Source organism: Ornithorhynchus anatinus, chromosome 7 (genome assembly GCF_004115215.2).
Source record: "Ornithorhynchus anatinus isolate Pmale09 chromosome 7, mOrnAna1.pri.v4, whole genome shotgun sequence".
Lineage (NCBI taxonomy): Eukaryota > Metazoa > Chordata > Mammalia > Monotremata > Ornithorhynchidae > Ornithorhynchus > Ornithorhynchus anatinus.
Genome location: NC_041734.1, coordinates 20,953,980 through 20,968,707, shown reverse-complemented (window position 1 = coordinate 20,968,707; position 14,728 = coordinate 20,953,980). Strand labels below are relative to the sequence as shown.

General features: G+C 51.3%; 1 protein-coding gene across 2 annotated transcripts in view; it reads right to left on the bottom strand.

The window, feature by feature from the left end:
• Window positions 1–11,878, bottom strand: part of TMEM241 (transmembrane protein 241) — a 28,580-nt gene extending 16,702 nt beyond the window's left edge. For both annotated transcript variants that reach the window (XM_029069200.1, XM_029069201.2), the window contains exons 1-10: window positions 11,787–11,878; window positions 8,609–8,655; window positions 8,236–8,313; window positions 7,233–7,314; window positions 5,946–6,023; window positions 5,549–5,574; window positions 4,659–4,710; window positions 2,346–2,394; window positions 1,351–1,396; window positions 480–515 (exon numbers count right to left, since the gene is read on the bottom strand). In XM_029069200.1, the coding sequence (XP_028925033.1) occupies window positions 480–515; window positions 1,351–1,396; window positions 2,346–2,394; window positions 4,659–4,710; window positions 5,549–5,574; window positions 5,946–6,023; window positions 7,233–7,314; window positions 8,236–8,313; window positions 8,609–8,655; window positions 11,787–11,858 (566 nt within the window). In that variant the 5' untranslated portion in view covers window positions 11,859–11,878. The remainder of the gene's footprint in view (window positions 1–479; window positions 516–1,350; window positions 1,397–2,345; window positions 2,395–4,658; window positions 4,711–5,548; window positions 5,575–5,945; window positions 6,024–7,232; window positions 7,315–8,235; window positions 8,314–8,608; window positions 8,656–11,786) is intronic.
• Between the last annotated feature and the right edge of the window lie 2,850 nt (window positions 11,879–14,728).

Sequence of the window (14,728 nt, the reverse complement as noted above, 5' to 3'; positions counted from 1 at the left end):
AAGGTCCACATCCTAATTTCCTCTTCTGTCTCTTTGGTCGGAGAGATTTTTTTGAGAGGAGACTTTGGGCTTAGGATGGCTAAGCGTTGGCAGCCAAGAAGCTGAATGAAGCAGGCCCCATCCAGTCAATATTCGATCAATTCAAGATCATCAGGTTGGACGAAGTCCCTGTCCCACACCCGCCACACAGTCTAAATAGGAGCAAGAGGAGGTACTGAATCCCCATTTTACAGATGAGGAAACTGAGCCACAGAAGTTAAGCGACTTGGTCGGGGTCACATAAAAAGCAAGTGGCAGAGCTAGAATCAGAACCCAGGTTCTCTGACGCCCAGGCCTGTGCTCTTTTGACTAGGCCACACTGCTTATCCATTATATATAATGTAATGAGAATCACTGGTGTTTACTGAGCACTCTTTGTGTGCAAAACACTGTACTAAGAGTACAAGTGAGCTATAATAAAAAGAAAAAGAATTATTAACCTGAATATGTAGTTTAAGTACTGCTGGTCGATGTCACTATGCAAAGAGAAAAATGAGGCGGTAACTCACTTTGCAAATACAGTCATACAAAGGCAAAAGTATTTGTTCTGAGTAATTATTGCTACAATTACAAAATATCAGTTAAAGCAATAGCAACCTAGAGACTTACTACATGCTACTGAGGGATGGTCAATTCCTGGGTCCTGAGGATTGTTTTGCCCATATTTTTGCTGCGATGGGCCAGCCATACTTCCCAGAGCGACTGACTATTCCCCGGGATTAACCCGGGCCTTCCCAAAGAGGTATCATTCAAAACCTCCACATTGATACATAATTACAAACCCAGCCCACACTTCACTCCTCCAACACCAACGAGCTCACGGTCACCGCTCTCATCTCTCGCCATCGACCCCTTGCTCACATCCTCTCCCCTGCCTGGAGCTCCCTCCCCCTTTCCATCCCACAGACCACCACTCTCCCCATCTTCAAAGCCCTTCCTAAATCACATCGCCTCCGGGAAGCCTTCCCTGACTCATACCCCATCATATTTTCCCTCCCTACTGCATGACCTATGCATTTGAGTTCGTACCCCCTAAGCACTTAGGTACCCCACCCTCCATTCCCACCGCACCTCTGTACCTGCAGTTCATTTCCTTGTCTCTTCTTGAGGGCAGGTAGCGCTTGGCACATAGTAAGCGCTTAAATACCATCGTTATTGTTATTAGGTCTATTAACTCTATTCGTCCTCTCCCGGTGGCTTAGTACAGTGCTGTGCACACAGTAAGCACTTAATAAATAGCATCGATTAGACTGATAAATAGAGGAACCGATCATCACCACTACCTCAGATCAGTAACTGTTAAAATGTTACCTTAACACGTTAGATTTCTGGGCCTTGAGAAGTATTTTGTAAGCCCCTGAAATTGAAACAATATGGGTTAATTGGTACCCACGTAGACGTTCTAGTAAAGAGGTTGAGCAAATTTTCGTAGAAAGGCAGGGATCAAGGACTCAATCAAGGTCTGGGTCAGATAATCATGGAGTCAAAGTCCTGGAAGCGCCGCCTGTCTCTAGCCAGGATACTGCCTATCCCAAACCGGAGAGATAAGTATCTGTCCTGCTTGCCAGCGTCTCCAAGAAAGGAGGCCGCAAAAGCTCCAGGGTAGTTGGGCCTTGGCGTGGAGTTGGTTCACAGGAAGCACCGAGTAGGGAAGTGAGAGCGAACAAATGTCCGCCGTGGCCAGTAAGCTCCCATTTCCTCTCTGTTAGGCCTGGGAAAACACGGGGCCATTCAATTCTGAACAATGAGTCGTCGAGACAGAGTTCAGCGCTTTCTCCAGATACAAATAGGAAGTATGCGCAACACGCAGAGGAAACACAGAACCTTGATTTATCATCCCACTTTTACATTCCCGGGGCTCCAGCTGAAAGAAAACATCCTTGATCTAAACTTCAGGCCCAGGTTCCGACATTTTCAGGCCAGCCTGCCAGCACTTTATTAAATGGCTCGAGAGTCAGATCTAAATCCTGATTTACGAGTTAGTTTTCAATAGAAGACCTTAAGCCCATTAACTTCACGGTCACACCATGAATGCTGCTCTCCTGCTTCCACCGTCTTCAGGATGGGAATCTTTTCTATGCTGCTCTACGACGAAGTAGGAGAAAGAGCTATCTCTTTTGAGATTGTACTGTATTCTCCCAAACGCTCAGTTCAATATTCTCCACCCAATAAGCCTTCAATAAATACCACCGGGGATGAGCTGGGTCCTCTCTTCCCCATTCCGAGACCGAGACGTCCACCTGCTTGTATCCAGAATAAAACCAAAATAATCTCCTCAGAGGTTCCTTTTTTTTTTTTAAGCTTACCTACACATAGTAGATGACTTAGGGCCCAAAAATATCCTTCCTGATCAAACTGCAAGAGAAGATAGAAACAGAAATGATTGAAGGCACAACAGAGAGGTTCCAGGAGCTGGGATTGTGTCTTGGGTCAATCACTCAATCCATTTAGCCCATGACTCAGGGTTCGGGCAGCAGCACCGGGACTCTTGGAGGAAACTCATGCCCTTTGCCCTCCTGGATAACCATCTTCATGGACGGCCGACCCAACCAACTTTACCCTCTTATAATCCATGATCCATTACCGTGTCAGCCGATCATATTTATTGAGCGCTTACTGTGTGCAGGGCACTGTACTAAATGCTTGGGAGAGTACAATATAACAGACACATTTCCCGCCCACAGTGAGCTTACAGTCTAAAAGGGGGAGACAGACATTAATATAAATAAATTATAGATATGGACATACATCGTGGACGGGGAATGGGTCTACTGACTCCGGTCTACTCAGTCCCATACTCTGCACACACAGTAAGTGCTCAATAAATACCAGTGACTATGTGCTTACTTTGCGCTAAGCACCGGGACAGATATGAGCTAATCACAGTCCCTTCCCCGACACGAGACTCACAATCAACCATCCATTAACCTACTTGCCCTTCCTTAAGTCTTCCGAAGCTCTTTCTCCTTGACGTGCCTAACATCTCTCTAATAATCCCTTCAGGTCCTGTCAGTCCACCCAGCCCCCCAAACTCCCTTGACCCTACCGATAAAACCAGGAGCGAAACCAGACAGACCCGAAGACCCAGATCTAAATCAATCAATCGCATTTACTGAGCGCTTACCGTGTGCAGGGCGGTGTACTACGCGCCTGGGAGAGTACAATACAACAATATAACAGACACATCCCCTACCCACAAAGAGCTTACAGCCTAGAGGTCTAAAGCCAAGAGTCCAGTAGTGCCTGCCCCCCTGGAGGGCTGGACTGGGCTTGGCTGCCTCGCTCTTTTCCCAGTGGATGGATGAGACTATAAAGAGCTCTGAGCTACTGGGTGAGAAGGAGAAAGAGGATGGGGTGTCAGGGAGAGATTGGGGGAAGGCCCACTAAACAGGCTCCCCTGGATAGGGTTTGGGGGGCGTGCAGAGCAAAGCAGGGTGGAGGGTGAGTGGCTGGTAGCCTCGGGGGCTCCTCTCGGGCTCCAGCACAGAGCACCAGCCAACTCCCAGGCCTACTTCCAGCGGCCTTACCTCTGCTCTCCACATAGGGCCGGCGGTGGGAAAGGAGGCGGGGAGGGATCCTCAGGGCCGGGCTCAATCAGACTTCCCCTCCGCCCCTCCCCGCCTCACCCCCCCCGGGGCTCCGCCAGGTACAGACCTCCTGTACGGAGCCGGGGTCTGTCGGCCACACACACCTCTGGCCGCAGGCTGAGGGCTGGCGAAGGATACGAGGTGGGGGCCGGAAGAAGCCAGGCCGCGGGTAAAGGAGGATTGAGAGAGAAAATGAGTATCCGACTCCTCGCGGTCAGACCCACCTTCCTCTGACCACGATATGAGGCGCAGAGGGCAGGCTCTGGGCCCGTTGAGCCATCTTGACCCAGAAGGCAGCCAGGGCCACTCATTCAGTCGTATTTATTGAGCTCTGACTATGTGCAAAGCACTGAACTAAGCACTAGGGAGAGTACAATAGAACACGTGGCTCAGTGGAAAGAGCCCGGGCTTTGGAGTCAGAGGTCATGGGTTCGAATCCCAGATCGGCCACTTGTCAGCTGTGTGACTTTGGGCAAGTCACTTCACTTCTCGGTGCCTCAGTTACCTCATCTGTAAAATGGGGATGAAGACTGTGAGCCCCACGTGGGACAACCTGATTCCCCTGTGTCTACCCCAGCGCTTAGAACAGTGCTCGGCACATAGTAAGCGCTTAACAAATACCAACATTAAACATTAAACAATGAAGAGACACATTCCCCGCCACAGCGAGCTTACAGTCTAGAGTGGAGGACAGACATTAGTATGTTTCCGCTGGCTGAGGGTCGGCTGGGCTGAACGTATGCTTGGAGAAGCAGCGTGACCCAGTGGAAAGAGCACAGCCCTGGGATTCAGAAGCATCTAGGTTCTAAACCTGGCTCCGCCATCTGTCTGCTGTGTGACCTTGGGCAAGTCCTTGCTTCCCTGGGCCTCAGTTCCCTCATCTGTACAGTGGGGATTAAGACTGTGAGCTCCATGTGGTATAGGGACTGTGTCCAACCCAATTCGCTTGTATCCACCCCAGCACTTAGAACAGTGCCGAGCACAGGGTAAGCACTGAACACAAACCACAATTATTATTATAATTATTATTACCTGAGCATCGTGATGAGGAAGGCAGGCTGCTGCGGCCAGGACGAAGAGTGCGCTGTGAGGAAGGAGACAGACGTAATAACAATAATTACGGTATCTGTTAAGTGCTTACTATGTGCCAAGCACTGTTCTAAGCGCTGGGGTAGATGCAAGGTTGTCCCACGTGGGGCTCACGGTTTTAATCCCCATTTTACAGATGAGGTAACTGAGTCACAGAGAAGTTAAGCGGCTTGACCAAGATCACACAGCAGGCAAGTGGTGGAGCCGGGATTAGAATCCACATCCTTTGACTCCCAAGCCCGTGCTCTTTCCACTAAGCCACGCCGCTTCCCATACTGGCTCCTCCACATCCCTCTCCGCCCCAGATCCTTCTCTGGGGCCCAGAGAAGAGCCAGAGGCCCTTTGATTTCTGCTGCCTCCAGATTAGAAGCAGTTTGGCCTACTGAGAAGAAGTGAAGCCTAGTGGAAAGAACACGGTCCTGGGAGTCAGAGGATGTGGGTTCTAAACCCAGATCTGCCACTTCTGCTGTGTGACCTTGGGCAAGTCACTTAATTTCTCTGTGCCTGGGTTACCTCATCTGAAAAATGAGGATTAAGACTGTGAGCCCCATGTGGGACAGGGATTGTGACCATCTTGATTATCTTGTATCCACCCCAGTGCTTAGAACAGTGCTTGACACATAGTAAGTGCTTAATGCAATTACTATTATCATTATTATTTGCACAGGTCCCAAAACACCTGTGCTGTTCTCCCCCGATCATCCCACGCTCCCAGCGTGAAGGCATGCTGCCTCAGCTCTAAGTACGGGACGCGGATTAGGCCACGCAGACGACAACGGGGAGAATGTAAACGGCAGGAATCAAAGCCAAATCCCAAGGTAACGTGTCCTTACCTAGAGATCTTTGGAAGAGATGTACGCTGAAGAGGAGATAAAACAAAACAGAATTAGGAGTCATCACCTGTAGACTTGTCTATCAACTCTGCTACGTTGTACTCTCCCAAGTCCTTAGTACAGTGCTCTGAGCATATTAAGTGCTCAGTAAATACCACTGATTGGCTGTAGACCCTTTATGGGCAGGGATCGTGTCGAACAACTCCATTATGTGATACTTTGCCAATAGCTCAAGGATAATAATGACCATGGTGCATATTCAGCACTTACTAGGTTGTACTGTACTCTCGCAAGCGCTCGATAAACACCACCGGTTGATCCAAGGTGCTCCTCTCCATCCCGCCCCCGCGAGCCTCACCGGAGGAGCCAGGGGTGGGGAGGCGTCCCGCTCACTCACCTCCCTCAGCACGATCCTCCGGAAGGCGCAGACGAGCCCGTCGGCTGCACTGTGCAGGGTGAGGAACACGGGAACGGGCTGCCGGAGAAACGACATGGCGGCTCAAAGCCAACATCGGCCACCCGTGCTCCGCTGGCTTCTCCCACGCAGAACCCCCCAGCTGCAGCTCTGCCCCCCGCCCTCCGGCCAAGCCGGTACCGCAAAGTCTCCCTTCTACCTCTGTGGCCGGAGAAAAAGAACACCTTGAACCAGGACCCCCCCCCGGGCCCCGGGCTTCCGGGAGGGCCCGGCCCCGGTCACTGAAAGGAGGGATGCCTTATCGTTCTATTGTACTCCCCCAAGATCTTAGAACAGTGCTTTGCACACAGTAAGTGCTCAATAGATACAACTGAATGAATGAATAATACTAATAATAATTGTGGTATCTGTTAAGCGCTTACTCTGTGCCAGGCACTGTAATAATAATAATAATGATGGTATTTGTTAAGCGCTTACTATGTACCAAGCACTGTTCTAAGATAATCCTTAATCCTAAAATAAGATTATCTTGGCCTAGTGGAAAGAGCATGGGCCTGCAAGTCGGAGTACCAGGATTCTAGTCCCACCTCTGCCACCTGTCTGCCGACTGACCTTGGGCGAGTCACTTAATTTCTCTGTGCCTTTGTTATCTCATCTGTCAAATGGGGATTAAGCCTGTGAGCCCCATGTGGGACAGGAACTGTGCCCTACCTGATTAACTTTTATCTACCCCAGTGCTTAGAAGAGTGCTTGGCACAAAGTAAGCGCTTAAATACCACAATTATTATTTTTATTGCTGTCTTTATGGCTCATTTCCCCAAAAGGGCAGAATGACCATGCACAGACAAATCAGCCGGTCCCTGTGGTTACAAACCTGACAACGGAGGATTTACTTGGTTTAAAGTGTTCACGACCAATAGTTGGACAACAGACACTCAAACCGGTTCCGGGAATAAATGCGCCAATCCTGGTCTTGTGCTCCTTCCTAGTGTACTCCCGGGAATTCCCACCCCTCTGAAACACTCTCTCGGCTTCTCTGAGCCCCTCCCCGGTTTCTACACCATCTGCAGACCCTGGGTTAGAGTAATTGACTGCTGTTGTTCCAAAATAGGTAAGAGACGCGTTAGAGAGTAACAGTAGACTGTAAAAGCTCCTTGAGGGCAGGGAGGGCATCTATCGTACTCTCCCACAGGCTGCACAGAGCAAGCGCTCCCAAAATACGGCCGATGGGGTGGCCGATGCACCCGATCTGTTCCGGGTGGTGCTTACCAGTCGAGAGAGCGCCCTTGAGCCCGCATAGATGATGCCGACAAACAGCACAGAAGCAGGGAGCCAGGCCAGCACGTGAGACCTGAAAAACAACACAGGGCCTCTGCTTGGCACCATCCTCTTTCCAACCTCCCAAACTGCAGGGATGAGTGGTCACTTGGAGCAGACTAATCGATCCCAGGAAGGGGTAAGGATGATGAAGTCCCGGGTCCAAAGCGTGCCAGAAATTTCCATCTCACCTCCCCGCCGCCCAGACTATCTAGGCGTGTGGCTTCTATAGATGGAAGCCAAATAGATGCAACTGTGAGGAAAAGACAGGCGATCTAATCGACACCTGGGCCGGAGTGAAAATTGGGAATTGAACTTCGTACTCTTTGGAATGTCAGCCGGCCCTGACTGGGGATGAGACTAAAGCCGGTGCTGCAGATTTAGAAAAATTTTGTTACTGAGCCAAACGTGTCCCGTCTCTTGGTACCTCTCTCACTTTCGGGGAAGTGAAGCGACTTGCCCGAGGTCCCATGGCAGACGGCGGCAAAACTGGGATTAGAACCCGGATCCTTCGGACTCCCAGGCCCGTGTTCTATCCACTGGGCGATGCCGCTTCACAAGTAGATGCTCAATCAATGCTACTGATTGATCAGCTCCATGTGAGACCTAGTGCGTCTTACAGATAAACCTCCTACCACCCACCTGGCCATGGTCATGATAGATTAGCCCATTCACCCTCTCCCCGGCTGCTGCTTCTAGACCGTAAACTCACAGTGGGCAGGGAACACGTCTGCTAATTCTGTGACATCGGACTCTCCCAAGTGCTTAAAACAGTGCTGTGCACATAGGAAGCGCTCGATAAATATGATCTATCGATTGAGATAAGGACTCGGATCCCGAAGGGGTCGAATGCTGATGGCTTTTTGGTGAATGAGGCCTGTCCCTAAAGAGAGAGAGGGGGAAGGTAAGGGTTGGCTTGGCCAGAGTGTCGGCCTCGCTCCGGGGAACGCGGTACCTTGAGCCGCTGCTGATCTCCACCCAGCCGAGCTTCCAGGACAGATGGAGCAGGAGTCCTCCGATTAAAGTCTGCCACCTGAAACGGACCAGGGGCCTTTAGACCGGGAAGAGTCGCCAAAGTGACCCCCAACCAACTCCTCCACGCCCCACCCGTGGGCAGGCGGAGTGATGTCTTCCGAAGCCAAATCAATCAGGAATCCCTCTCGGAATCCCTCTCGGCAGAAACCAAAGCAAACCGCTCCATCCTCATCCTCACGGCTACCTGAGCGCCAAGGGGGAGCGGAAACCTGGGGAATAAGCACCAGAGGCTGAACACGTCGTCCCCGACCCCGACGAGGGAGTGTTAAAATCCAGCATGAAAATATACATACCCTTGGAAAAGCGTGGGGTAAGTGAACTTCAAGGTAGTCAGCACGTACTGAAAAAGAAGCACAAATGGACGGTCGCTGCATGGCTACCCCTAGCAGGGAACGTGTCTACCAACTCGGTGGTACTGTACTCTCCCAAACGCTTTCTTTGTACAGTGCTCTGCACCCAGTAAGAGCTCCATCACTCCCTTTGATGGTTTAATTGATAAGCCCATCGGGCCCCTATTATTTCAAAAACACTTTCTTGTTACTCAGCTCACTCTGTCCTCGTAACATCCCTGGGAGGGAGGGAGAAGTGGCGTTCAGCTACATTTGTAAACGAACACCCAGACCTCTTTGGAAGGCAGAGCTAAGGGACCGAAGGAATTGGAAGTAGAGAAAGAGAAGCACCGTGGGTCTAGTGGTTAGGGCAGGGGCCTGGGAGTCGGAAGGACCTGGGTTCTAACCCCAGCTCTGCCACTTGTGTCCTGCGTGACCTTGGGCAAGTCATTTACCTTCTCTGTGCTTCAGTTCCCTCATCTGTAAAATGAGGATGGAGACTGCGTCCAACACAATCTGCTTGTATCCACCCTGGCGCTTTCTACAGTGCCAGGCACATAGTAAACACTTAACAGACACCACAATTATTATTATTATCTACTCTAGGGCTTAGTCGAAGCAGCGTGGCTCAGTGGAAAGAGCTCGGGCTTGGGAGTCAGAGGCCATGGGTTCGAATGCCCGCTCTGCCACTTGTCAGCTGTGTGACCGTGGGCAAGTCACTTAACTTCTCTGTGCCTCAGTTACCTCATCTGGAAAATGGGGATTAACTGTGAGCCTCACGTGGGACAACCTGATTACCCCGTATCTATTCCGGCGCTTAGAACAGTGCTCTGCACATAGTAAGCGCTTAACAAATACCAACATTATTATTATTATTATTACAGTGCCTGGCACATAATAAGCACTTAGCAAATACCATAAAAGCAAAAGAAGAACAAAAAAAAAATTCCTAAAAGAGACTACAACGCCCACAAGGCAACAGGGTTTTATTTTTCCTTCTCCACAGGAGGCAGGGTAGACTTCCCTGAGCGGCTCTTCCTGCTTTCTCAGGAGCCCTATGTGCAGGCTCTCTAATAAACTCAGCTGTCTCACTTCCCGTACGGTCTGGTTCCTAGAGGGAAGCTAAAGACGGGTAAGTCCCTCAGTTCTGCTTCCTGATTAAGCTTGTTGGGCCCAGGGAATGTGTTGGGAGAGTTCAATATTACAACAAATGGACATATTCCTGCCCACAACGAGCTCACCGTCTTGTACAGTACACTCCCGAGCGCTTAGGAGAGTGCACGGCCCACAGAAGGTGATCTATAAATACTATTGCTGATGACGATTATAAGATGAGAGGTTCGAGTACTTAAAACTCATCTCTCTGGTTAGAGGCTTTGTAGAGGTTTTTCCGATTTTCTTTTCTGAATTAAAGCTCTCTGAGAATTGTAATTCTGGTTATTTAAAGATATATCTCATGTTATAATATATAATCTTAGGTACATATGGAGAGAGAGAACAAATACCAACATTATTATTATCTAAGTAGATGTGAGCCCTGTCTGCTCGCGTACCTGCCTGCACACAGCTGTTTCCCAAAGTGTTTCACCCGGCCACCTTTTTGCAGAGCACTGAGCCTCTCCACTTCACACCTGAGACTAAAAGCCTGAAGGACTGAGGTCTTGCCTTCCGGGAATTTACAATCTCCTGGGAAAGACCGGTACTCTAAGACAGAATTCATTCGAGGAGAACAAGAGGGAAAACACAAGCACCGATGCTAACGATGAAACTGGCCAAAGCGAAGTCATAAACCTGACATCCGCAAGGGGCCTAGGGTTGGCTGACGGTTTTCCGTGACTGGGGAAATGGAAATTAGTTGGAAAATAACTATTATTTTATTTATTTGTATTGATGCCTCTCTCCTCCCACTCCCCGCCCCAGACTGTAAGTTCGTTGTGGGCAGGGAAGATGACTATGTACTGTACTCCCCATGTGCTCAGTACAGTGCTGTGCACCCAGGAAGCGCTCCATAAATACAATGACTGAAAGGTGGGGAGGGGCACGGTGGAGAGATCTGAGTGGAAGAGGGGGTTCCGTGTGCGGAGAGAGATAGCAGACAGGCGAAACAACATCAGTTCAGTAAGGAGATGAATTTGGAAAGGCCAAAGAGTAGCATGCAAAGAGAACTGGAAAGAAAAGAGGGAAATCGCCAGTGGAGAGTCTGAAATCAATCAATCAATCAATCAGTGGTATTTATTGAGCTCTTCCTGTGTCCAGAGCACTCTACTAAGTGCTTGGGGGAGTACAGTGCAACAGAGTTGGAGACACCTTCTGAAATCCACCGGTTCTACTTCCCGAGATAAATTCACCCGAAATGGCTTTAAAGAGCTAGATGCAAGAGAACAGGATGAACCGCCACTCAAAGCCCCAGCAATGAAAAAATATATCGCTGAAAATAGCTGTATGAGGGATTAGGCTCTGCACGGTTAGCCCAAGGGGGCTAGGTTGGGGGGGGGGGGGGGGGGGGAGCTGGTTTCCCCCAGGAAACACACCCACGGCTGTTTCACAAAAAACACACACTACTTCATACAAACTAAAACGGTTGGTGCAAAACTTAGTACGAGGTGGCGGAGGGAGGGAGCGGGAGGAGGAGGAGGAGGAGGGAGGGAAGGACTGGGCTGGAGAAGGAAAAGTGCTGGGGGGATGAGGAAGACATGAGGGTTGCAGAGGGAAGGGGAGAGCTGGGGGAAAGAGGAGAGCTGGGGGAAGAGGAGGAAGAGGAAGACTGGGAGAAGAGGAGGGCTGGAGGGGGAAAGAGGAGGGCTGGGGAGAGGAAGGGGGGCTGGGGAGGGGAAAAGGGGGGGCTGGGGAGGGGAAGGGGGGACTGGGGAGGGAGAAGAGGAGGGCTAGGGATGAGGAAGGGGAAGAAGAGGGCAGGAGGGGGAAGAGGAGAGCTGGGAGGAAGAAGAGGAAGGCTGCGAGGAAGAAGAAGAGGAAGGCTGGGGAAGAGGAAGGGGAAGAAGAGGGCTGGAGGGGGAAGAGGAGGAGGAGAGCTGGGGGGAAGGGGAAAGCGGAAGGGGAAGAAGAGGGTTGGGGGGAGAAGGGAAGAAGAGGGCTGGAGGGGAAAGGGGGGAGAAGAGGAAGAGGGGGGAGGGGAGGGCACCTTGTTGGTGAGGTGTGCCGCCAGGTGGCAGGCGCAGAAGGCGAGGCCGGCGGGCGGCCTGGGCCAGGGCATGGGAGGCCTCGGGGCGGGCGGCGGGGCGGCGGGGGCCCAACGGGGCGGGCGGGCGGGGCAGCGCCCCCCGGCGGCGAAGGCGGCGCCCAGCGGCCCGCAGCCCGGGCCCCGCCCACCGACACGTGGCCCCGCCCCACCAATGGCGGGGGAGCGGAGGGGGAGGGGCGGGGGCGCCGAGGGGGCGGGGCGACTCTTAAAGGGGCCGGAGCCCGTGGCAGCCCCCCTCCCCCCTCCCCCCCTCCCCCCGCAAAGCACTCCGCCTGCTGCCCGTAATAGTAATAATAATCATCATGGCATTTGCTAAGCGCTTACTCTGTGCAGAGCGCCGTTCTAAGCGCTGGAGGGATACAAGGTGATCAGGTTGTCCCATGGGAGGCTCCCAGTCTTCATCCCCATTTTACAGATGAGAAAACTGAGGCACAGAAAAGTGAAGTGTCACACAGCTGACAAGTGGCAAATCATAATAACGATGGTATTTGTTGAGCGCTTACTCTGGGCAGAGCACTGTTCTAAGCGCTAGGGGAGAGGCAGGGTCATCAGGTTGCCTCACGTGAGGCTCCCTGTCTTCATCCCCATTTTACAGATGGGGGAACTGAGGCCCAGAGAAGTGAAGTGACCTGCCCAAGGTCACACAGCTGACAAGTGGCAAATCATAATAATGACGGTATTTGTTGAGCGCTTACTATGGGCAGAGCACTGTTCTAAACGCTAAGGGAGAGACAGGGTCATCAGGTTGCCTCACGTGAGGCTCCCTGTCTTCATCCCCATTTTACAGATGAGGGAACTGAGGCCCAGAGAAGTGAAGTGACCTGCCCAAGGTCACACAGCTGACAAGTGGCAAATCATAATAATGACGGTATTTGTTAAGCGCTTACTATGTGCCAAGCACTGTTTCTAAACGCTGGTAATGAGGTGGTCCCCCATGGGGCTCCTGGCCTCCCTCCCCATTTTCCAAACGAGGGAACCGAGGCCCAGAGAAGTGAAGTGACTGGCCCAAGGTCACCCAGCTGACAAGTGGCGGAGGGAGGATTGGAACCCACCACCTCTGACTCCCAAGCCCGGGCTCTTGCCACTGAGCCGCGCCGCTTCGTTTAGACCGTGAGCCCGTCGTTGGGCAGGGATTGTCTCTATCTGTTGCCGAACTGTACATTCCAAGCGCTTAGTACAGTGCTCTGAGCATAGTAGGCCCTCAATAAATAGTATTGAATGAATGAATTGATTTTCTTGTCAGCTGTGTGACCGTGGGCAAGTCGCTTCACTTCTCTGGGCCTCAGTTCCCTCAACTGTAAAATGGGGATGAAGACTGGGAGCCTCACGTGGGACAACCCCATCCCCCTGTATAATAATGTTGGTATTCGTTAAGCGCTTACTATGTGCAGAGCACTGTTCTAAGCGCTGGGGGGGGGGGGGGGAAACAGGGTCATCAGGCCGTCCCACGTGAGGTTCACAGTTAATCCCCATTTTCCAGATGAGGTAACTGAGGCGCAGAGAAGTGAAGTGACTTGCCCAAGGTCACCCAGCTGACAAGGGGCAGAGCCGGGATTCGAACCCTACATCTCCCCCGGCGCTTAGAACAGTGCTCTGCACATAGTGAGCGCTTAACAATTACCGACATTATTATTATTATTATTATTATTATCTTCATCCTACTGAGAGCTCACCTCCACCAAGAGGCCTTCCCAGACTGAGCTCCCCCTCCACCCTCTGCTCCTCTCCCTTCCCCTCAGCACTGTGCTCCTTTGTATATATATATTTTTTATTACCCTATTTATTTTGATAACGAGGTGTACCTCCCCTTGATTCTATTTATCGCGATAATGTTGTCTCGCTTTTGTTTCCTTCCGTTTTGCTCTGCCTCCTGTCTCCCCCGATGCGACCGTGAGCCCCTCATTGGGCAGGGGATGATCTGTTGCCCAATTGTACATTAATAATAATAATAATAATGTTGGTGTTTGTTAAGCGCTTCCTCTGTGCCGAGCACTGTTCTAAGCGCTGGGGGAGACGCAGGGTCATCAGGTCGCCCCACGTGAGGCTCACAGTCTCTTCATCCCCATTTTACAGGTGAGGTCCCTGAGGCACAGAGAGGTTAAGTGACTTGCCCACAGCCACACAGCTGACAAGTGGCATTCCAAGCGCTTAGTCCGGTGCTCTGCACAGAGTGAGCGCTCAATAAATACTATTGAATGAATTCATTTGCATCCTACCGAGAGCTCACCTCCTCCAAGAGGCCTTCCCAGACCGAGCTCCCCCTTTTCCCTCTGCTCCTCCCCCTTCCCCTCAGCTCGGTGCTCATTTGTATAGATTTTTTATTACCCTATTTATTTCGTTAATGAGGTGTCCATCCCCGTCATTCTATCTATCGCGTCTACGTTGTTTTGTTTTTTTTTTTTTGTTTCGTTCCGTTTTGTTTTGCTCTGCCATCCGTCTCCCCCGATGAGACCGTGAGCCGGTCCTCGGGCAGGGATGGTCTCTGTCTGTTGCCCAACTGTCCATTCCAAGCGCTTAGGCCGAGCGCTTAGAGAAGCAGCGCGGCTCAGCGGAAAGAGCCCGGGCTTGGGAGTCGGAGGTCATGGGTTCGAATTCCAACTCCGCCGCTTGCCAGCTGTGTGACTGTGGGCAAGTGACTTCCCTTCTCCGTGCCTCAGTTCCCTCATCTGGAAAATGGGGATGAAAACTGTGAGCCCCACGTGGGACAACCTGATCCCCCTCTATCTACCCCAGCGCTTAACAAATACCAACACTATCATCATTATTATTAACATCTCTGGGCCTCAGTGACCTCGTCTGTAAAATGGGGATGAAGACTGTGAGCCTCACGAGGGACAACCTGATCACTTTCTAAGAATAATAATAATAATGATGTTGGTATT